The sequence below is a fragment of the Sinocyclocheilus anshuiensis genome, unplaced genomic scaffold (assembly GCF_001515605.1).
Source record: "Sinocyclocheilus anshuiensis isolate Anshui unplaced genomic scaffold, SAMN03320099.WGS_v1.1 scaffold160, whole genome shotgun sequence".
NCBI classification, from domain to species: Eukaryota; Metazoa; Chordata; class Actinopteri; order Cypriniformes; family Cyprinidae; genus Sinocyclocheilus; species Sinocyclocheilus anshuiensis.
The window spans coordinates 2,140,187-2,149,266 of NW_015554119.1; the positions used below are offsets into that span (position 1 = coordinate 2,140,187).

Genomic DNA, 9,080 nt, shown 5'->3' on the forward strand with positions numbered 1-9,080 from the left:
TATACTCTCTCAAAATGCAAGATAGGGAGTGATTTAATAATACATGCATCATAGTAGTGTAAATATAAAACTTCAATAGTAAATATTAAAGGGATAGTTCACCCAAAAATTACAATTCTGCAATTAATCACCCACATGTCATGTCATGTCGGCCAAGTTTTTAAAGATCTGTTCAATCTGCCAGTGAGCATCTATACACTTTAGAACTGACCCCAGATCAGTTTTCCTCATCCTATCTTCTCCAGTACTATAACACTAGCACCAACTGACCTGACCTCAGATCAGAAACTCACAGCAACAGCTATTCACTTACACACAAGATAATATATTAACGCTGCCCAGGGCGTCTGAGAGACAGTGATGATCATCTCAATCAAGTGCCATTCTCTTCGCAATTTATCTCTCTAACTGTCTCCATCTATCTCTGTTCACAAGGCATTTGATGCACTGCCAGGCGCTCTTTCTGTTTGCTGGTGGGTGGTTTTGTAAGCCACCATACAGCCACAGACCAGAGGGCAGGAGAAAGAAAGAAAAAAAAGCTTTTTTTTTTTTTTTTGATACAGATCTCTGTATCATAGCAGGAATCAATGACTCTTCCTGAATCTTAAATGAATATTACAGACCATCTTATACAGTACATGCTGTGCTCAGAGCTTTGGGAATTTGCACAAGCATTTGTTTCTCTCTTCTTCAACAAGCGATACAGCATACATGGGCTAAAGTATTTGCTCTTTTTCTCATCACTCGCTCTCTTTCCTTCTTCTTCCACATGGGTAAATGGCAGTTTGGATATGATATAAACATGGTAAAACAAAGACAGTCTGTACTACCTCGAGAAACTGATCCACTGGCATTGCCATTGTTTTTCCTCACAAAATTGCATCATATTTTGGTGCATTTGTATTTTTATTGGATATGTGCAAGTATTTGTTTAATTTTCTATAGTTCAGTTAATGTAGATTAGGGTTGTGCCGATAGACGATAGTATCGTGTATCGACGATAGTCAGAGATATCGCCTGTGGCTGATGCCACTGACGATATCAAGACGATTATTATTATTATTATTATCAGGTTAGTAATACTATCCAATTAATATTAGGGCTTATTTGTTCCATTATATTTCTTTTTCCGCATTTTAACAGTGTTGCGCGTTATAACCAATCACACACGATTATGTTATGCTTATGAATGCAATGGCCAATCAGAGGCGTTTAGATGAGTCATCGCTGAAACAGCGGAGTTTCGATGTTCAGCGCGCGCTGACAGAATTTGGACTGTTCTCTGGTAATGTAAATGGTCTTTGATCGTTTTCTGTAGCTGCTTTTTGAATAACTGAGGAAATATAAGCATTATAATTAGTAACTTACAATATTTCTATTGATTTTATCATGTTAAATAGAAATTCAGTCACATTAAAAAGGCTGTTTTTAGCCTTACGCTGGAGTTGGTTCACTTTCCGGCAATGAAACTAAGTAAAAGAATAATTAAATAAATTAACACGATAATATCGTGTATCGGCGATCTCACAGGCTGACGATAGGACGATATGAAAATTGAGCATATCGCCCAACACTAATGTAGATGCAACCTCTAGGAACTGCCATATTCAAGTAGTAGACAAAACTGAAGCAAACGTGTGAAGCGGCTGAATCTTTCTCATGCATTTAGTGAACTTCATTTGCAATAAAATAATGACGTTGGCTTAAATTGCATTTAATTGTGATGTGTATTAAGTAATACCCAGACTTACAATATACACACAAACCTCTTCAAAAAATAAAAATGCTTACAATATGCTAGAATACATAGAAACACATTACTACTAAAGGTAAACTCAGGTGTGTGTGGTCTAAGTTTTTACTGAAACATTAAGTTTTACTTTTCTAAGTCACAATTATGGATCAGTTTTTAATTTAATGGAGTGTAATTACACTAAATACCTAATTAGCGCCTCACACGCTCTTAAGAAAGGCCTTTCTAGAGCAATTACGTAAAAAGATTGTGTGGGATTTGGGAGTTTGGTGACTGTTGGTGTGCGCTGGTTTAATGAAACTCCCATTGCATCGGTTTCCAGCCAGTAAAGATTTGTTTAGCGGCCTGTGATGCCTGCCAAACAGTGTGATCACCTATGTATGTGCGAATGCGTATTTGTATGTCGCTTTTTCTTTCTCTTCTTCCTTTTCTCCTGCCAATTACATAATTTAGTTAAGGATTCTAAGATGAGAGCTACTCGACATGACATCATGAGCCATCTGTAGTATACTGGAGATAAGAGCTGCAAGTTTTTCTCAAGATTTGGCAGCCACGCAAACATCTCCAAACCCCAGGACGCCTATGCTGATTTCTGCCAATAAAACATTCAGAGATGTTAGCTAATTACTTGCAAATTGCATCTTTCTTAATAAACAAGCAAATACACTTATGAAGCAGTCTATTTCTTCCTGGATTACTCAGTTTCTCTCTCTCTCTCTCTCCTTTTCATTGCTGTGAGTGAAACTGTCCAGAAACTGAAGAGAGGTTTAAACTTTGTCCTTCTGCCATCATGCTTCTCACTACGAGATATCATGCTGCTAAAAGTCCTTCCAATTTCTTAAAGAGAAAAGGAGCGAGATGGAGGGATAAGGTAGAAAAGTGCTGAGTGTGAAAGTTTGAAAAATGTGTTATCCGCTACACTGGTCATAGCCCCAACTCTTCGCTCTGACAGAAACACTGACGTTCTCACACCAAACCCTACCGGTCTCTGCAGAAATCTCAGTTAGTGGTGACAGAACATGTCTGAACATCTTCCACCATGGCATCTTGATGTGCCTTTGATAAAGAGATAGAGCCTCACAGCTTTTGCTGAGAAGCGAGACAGGCTTGATGTCTGATGACATATATGAGTTTAGCCACAACCCCAATTCGTGAGCTGAAAGGCTAGTTTGTAATGACCCCTTAATAGACCGTTTTGGATATTGCATAGGAAATAGCATCACTCCATTTATAAAAAGTGAAACTTTGTAGTCTCTTCAGTTTAAGACACATTTCTGATTTAATTTTACAGCGTTCCCTGCACATACAGTCTCAGTCTTTTCGCTCTTAAAGTAATTGTTCACCCAAAACTCCTAGTTACAAACTCATATGCAATTTTTTTGTTTTTCTGTGAAACACAAAGTGATTGAGTTGGATTAATTTTACGGTGTTTGCTTGTTTTTTGCTGGGTTTTTTTTTTTTTTTTTTTTTGGGACTTGACATCTGTGGTCTCTTTACAAATGCGGCATAAAAATTCCAAACTTATTTTTCAGTTACACAAATACACAGCATGTGGGTTTGGACCAACATGAAGGTGAGTAAATAATGACTTTCGACTGTTATTTTAAGACATTATGCTCCAACAAGAGACTCAATCCCATTCCCCATTAATATATGAACAGTTGCTCAAAAAGAACATGCTCCACGATGCTGACGCTGCAGCTTATTATCAAACCACATATGCCTTAGTGTGTTAGAGCTCTTAGACCTTCAGTCATTCCCCTGGGCAAAGTGAACTCAAGAGTAACAGCCAGGAAACACATTCTTTTGCAAAAGTGCAGATTTAATTGAAGAGTGGCTGCACCATGCCTAAAGCTGCAAACGGACTCTCTGTTGCACTGGTACACCAGATTTAAAGCTCTATGGTTTTAGTTGGAGATCCTACAGCTGATTCTGCCCAGTGAATCCTGGGAAATATCTTCGGTGGATCGCATGACAAGGCACACAATTGCCATCAAGTTGTTTCATGAGTAAATTACTTGTGCAACACTGCGACTGAGAGCATTCGGATGAGAGAAAGAGATGGAGCGCAAATCTATGACAGCTATGTGCCAAACTTTTTTAACTGGTAGGAAGAAATGAAACAGAATAATGCCATTTTGCCCTATTTTTATGCAACAACATTCATGCAACATCAACATTTTTAATATGACCAGTGAGTCTTTGCTTTAGTTGCTAATGTTCCTGCCAACTTTCAAACCAAACATTCAACCTTGCCTCAAGCTGGTCATTTAGATAAGTAGACATGAAGGTTGTTTATATCTTAAAAACAAATCATTTGAATGCAAATGTTAAAACAAAATTCGAAAAACAAATATCTGGATGAAATGCTCTGGTGTTTAAACACACTTTCCATTAGATGTTGATTTGCCTGAGAGCCCCGAAAGATTCACATTCAATCCAGAGACACAAATAACTGCACCTGCTACATTCGTTATCAAAAATATCAGTTCTGCGCAGAGCTTTTAAAACGGATTAATTAATGAGTCTGCACTCTCTCCGGACTTAAATCTGCTCTGCTTCCTTAGAGAAGCGCAAATGAGCTCAAGCTCTTAAGAAAATATTTAATTCCAAAAAAAAATATGCAAAAAAAAAGTAATCGTCAACAAATCATCTAACATTTGCACATAGTGTTTAAAGAAACAGATTTACAATGAAATTCAGCACTTTCTGGCATACACCATTTTACCTAATTTTAATGTAGATATACCAATGAGCAGGTACAACGTTTTAACATTTATTTCTCTAACTAGTATACTAGCAGGCCTATTTGTTTAAATTTCTAGCTACATTTTATTTCACATTTCATATGTAATATTAGTCAAAATGGATACTTTGCCGTTCAATGGGAACTAGTAACAATGGGAATACACTAGCGCCAATTAAAAGTGTATTAGTGTCTATGTAATTAGTAGAAAAACTGAAAAAAGATACTAGTGAATATTTAAGGCGGAAAATGCAATCCGTTACCAGCAACAAATGGGATAGTAGAGCACTGGTATGTAATGGATAAGCATCACACAACAACTAGAAACAAGAAATAGTGTCTAAAGAATGTATATTAGTGAAACTGAAAAAAACTATTCACTATTACTTAAATGTTAAATGAATTCGTGTTAAAACGGCTTGCCACGTACACATGCATATATTCATAGTATGTTGGTATCTGTTACAACAAGCGAATTGGGCAACAATAGGAAAACAAAATAAGCGGGTCATCATCACCTCCTTAGTCTTTCAACCAGTGATCGCGCAAAACAAACACGCAACATCGCGTAAAATAATTTAAGAGGTGTGCCCGAATAGTTTGACAGGAGACTTACCTTGATCAAGAAGCCGCAATGAGTGCTGGAAGGACGGGTCCAGAGAATCCTTCTCCGCCATCAGTTCTGGCAAGTACTTTTCGTTATCCATCGCGCCCAGTGCGTTTGGTCCTACAAAAAGCTTGTCAGTTGTAAGATGTGAAATGTAAGATCCTGCTGTTGTCCTAAAGCAACCCAGACAAGATGCGCACCAGTCGTGAGGAAAATAACCCCGTGATTGTATCAGCGGCCGGTGAGCATCTACAAGATCAGCTGGAGTTGCTTTTTTCTATAGGTGCGCTGGTGATAACTACTGTCCATGCACTTCCCAGGTGGTTCGCCTTTAGCCCATCTGCAAGAAAATCGCAGATGCCTCCGTCCAGTCAGACTGCCGCTCTCAACTGTAAACAACCGCTTTGAAGCTCCCCCTGTTGTATCCACGGGCAACGACTGCAAGTCCCAGATCCTCCGTTGATTGGATGTAGCTGGTGGATAGCTAGATGTCAATCATTCCCTGAGGGCGGGGCGGGTGTGGAATTGTCCGAGGTGCTGCCGTTTTTCGCGATTGCGGTGATTAGAGATGGGAATCGTAAGGAATCCTGATGTTTGTGATTCGGATTCAGAATCATCTTTATCATTCCTCGTTCATAACAGTTTCATTAACCATTCTTTTTGAGTTCTAGAAGAAGTATTTGGGAAAACATTTTATCGCATTTAATCTCCACATCAGTCTAATGAGCAACCTGGTCTCATGGCAAAAACGTAATGAGATAAATTCAGATTTCAGATGGTGTTCACAGTAATGACTTTCACGGGCCTTAAGAGGTGACAAACACAAATAATTGGTCTTAACAATAAAATTACTCAAATTAATATTTAATTCATTTTTATAGAATAGCAACAAACCCTTGAGTAAAATCTTTACACATGATAAATCAGTCAGTAAAACGACAATATAAGCTGCGCTAGCCTTAAAGGGTTAGGTCACCCAAAAATGAAAATTAGCCCATGGATTACTCACCCTCAAGGCATCCTAGGGTGTATATGACTTTCTTCTTTCAGACGAATCCAGTCGGAGTTATATTCAAATTTGTCTTTGATCTTCCAAGCTGTTTAATGGCAGTCAGTGGGTGTTGCAGTTCATCAGTCCAAAAGAAGTGAAATAAAGCGCATCCATCCATAATAAAAAGTGCCTCACATGGCTCCGGGGGGTGAACAAAGGTCTCCTGTAGCGAATCGATGCATTTTTGTAAGAAAAATAACCATATTTAAAACGTAATAATCAATTTAATCTAGCTTGCGTTCACTGTTGTACACGGAAACAGCTGTTCATCTGCAAGGAGGAAGTCATATACGCCTAGGATGGCTTGAGGGTGAGTAAATAATGGGCTAATTTTCATTTTTGGGTGAACTATCCCTTTAAGCACAACATAAGATAATAGTTCTCGGTTAATTTGGAGATGGCGATGACGAAAGTAATAACTTTCAACGGTTCAGTCAGCGAATAAATTCAATAGGCCATAGCTATTCGCTCTGACTGAATCATGAGTGATTTTGATTGAATAATAGGAACCGGCTCACAGTAATTCGTTCTTGTCATTTGGTTGGCCATGCGTCCCAATGTTCATACTATCCATCCTAAATAGTATGTGAGATTTAAATTCAGATTTAAAAGTGTGTCCCAAAGCACAGTATGTTGAAAAGAGTATGCCAGAAGTCCCCGGATTATACTTCCGTGAAAAGCTCTTAAGTTGTGGAACAATTCAACAAGAGGTGATTAGAGATTAGAGGTCAACCGATATGGGTTTTTCACTGGCCGATTTCGATGCCAATATTTAGAAATCAGGGCAGCCAATGGCCGATATATGATGCCGATTTTTTTGGCCGATACATCTCATAAAAGTGAGTTTGAGCAAATGATTATTGCAGGGTACAAGATAGTAATAGTAGTAGTAGCCCAATTTAGAGTAATAATACATGGCTCAAAACTTAAGCACCTTCTCAAAACAGTTCTGAAGCATGCTTTTTGTTTTTGTTTGCTGACAGACACCAGTGTTTCCCACACACTGCAAATGAATTATCTGCCAGCAGGTGGCGCTTTGGGAGCTGGAGATATAGTGGTTTCCCCGGTAACGTAATCAAATCAGCGCTCCGCTCACAAACGCTACTTTACTAGGCATTACAGGAAAGACGAAATGAAAATGACATCGAAGCTTTTCTGAAGACAGTCGGTTCTTTTTAAAGATACATTCATATAAAAACACCCGCGCTGTATTTTTATTCAACCATTCATATAAAAACACCCGCACTGCATTTTAATTTTGAAACGTGATGCGCTCATTTTATTCAACAAAGTATAAGCCTTTTCAAAAACGAAGTATAAGCCTTATCAAAAGTCAGTTTTGATATAGTGATGAGCCGCCACAAATAACTCAATGTATAGGAAACACTGGACACTGCTATAAGTCAAATGGCCATAGTGATAACAAAAATAAAAGATTTCACACATATTACACAGCCTGCTGCTCATAACTGCTTAAGAGTGCGCTAGCGATGATATCGTGGATGATATTGTCGGACCTACACACACATTTCATGAGGAAAGTTCAGGTGCACGTTATAATCAGCCCAGAAGTTTTGTCTGAATTGAACGTGTTTCTACTTTCACATGCAAATGACTTGTTGCACTTATGAATATGGTAAGTTTCCGGCATCAATTCTAGTAGGGTAAAACGTAATTCCGCTTTCGAAACGGTCTGTTTTGCCCTGCCATTAGCTGAAGCTGTTTGTGAACAAGCCTCGGCTGCAGAGTGAGCTGCTCCGTCTCATGCAGCCTCAGAGTTCCACAACAATTAGCTGCCCGCAGGTGCACCTGCCTATAAATCGGCCTAATTTGCAGCACAATCAGCCGATGTCGATTAATTAAAATCAATCAGCCGATCAATCGGTCGACCTCTATCAGAGATGTCCCAAAAAGAAACTACCATTTCAAGTGTTACTCTGGAACTATGAGTGTAAAACAGGATTTGTGTATGCCTGCAATTTCCCTACAGATAAACAGAGATAGAGAGAACACAATGACTTGTAAACCAAAAGACATCGGTATACACACGCCATATAAAATATAACAAAATACACACATTCAGAAAAAACACACACATCTGTAAAACCCACAACATTAATGCCCAAGTAAGGTCAAAGTGGTCTCATGACTGCAGGCTTACCAACTGCAGAGTTACTCTGCCTACATGTCAAAATTCAGCAGCATTAGACGTCAGTCAAAACTGATGTGTTGCTATGAGGGACATGCCACATGCATGACCGGTAGCTGCAACAGAGACATGCCCAAATTTAGATTTTTGAAATGAACAGCTGATGTTGGGGGGAAAAAAGTGAGCTGTTTTACTGTAATGCCTGACCTCCACAGATAGCCTGAGGAGAGTTCAACTTAACTCAAGAGTAAGTCATGTATCTGTAAAATAGTAGCTCAGAACTTACTGATGAGGTCATGTATGGGTAATACAAAAGATTGAACAGGAAAGAGATGCTGCCAGTATTGCACTGGGGAGCAATCGGCCCGCTTATTGAGTTATGTTTGGTAGCACCAGTTCACATTTATAGTTTGGTCCTTTCATTGTCTCCTGAATCCAGTTGTTGAAAAATTTATTATTTTGGCAAAAGCACTCTCAGATTACATTCCCTAAAGAGATGCAACCAAAGGAAGAGTAAATATCCATTCACCACTGTGCCCTTTTTCCTGTTTGGAGGGGAAGGGTGGGAGAAGAGGTTAAAGATCACTGTAGGCGCATCTCTTTCACAGTTAATCAAAAATCTGAACTAATTTATGTTGGAGAATTTTTTTAATACCTAATCAATGCATGGTTCGGTCACTTCAGTGAATCACATCATGAATCTCCTTCCATGAGCAGACTGACACAGCAATCCAGAATATTTTTGCAGAAATTTATTCAGGAACATCTGGACAT

The 9,080-nt window shown here is 38.7% G+C and overlaps 1 protein-coding gene across 3 annotated transcripts in view; it reads right to left on the minus strand.

Annotated features, from left to right (window-relative positions):
* Window positions 1-5,476, minus strand: part of khdrbs3 (KH domain containing, RNA binding, signal transduction associated 3) — a 156,456-nt gene extending 150,980 nt beyond the window's left edge. For all 3 annotated transcript variants that reach the window (XM_016462390.1, XM_016462391.1, XM_016462389.1), the window contains exon 1: window positions 5,116-5,476. In XM_016462390.1, coding sequence (XP_016317876.1) covers window positions 5,116-5,206 — 91 coding nt within the window. In that variant the 5' untranslated portion in view covers window positions 5,207-5,476. The remainder of the gene's footprint in view (window positions 1-5,115) is intronic.
* Between the last annotated feature and the right edge of the window lie 3,604 nt (window positions 5,477-9,080).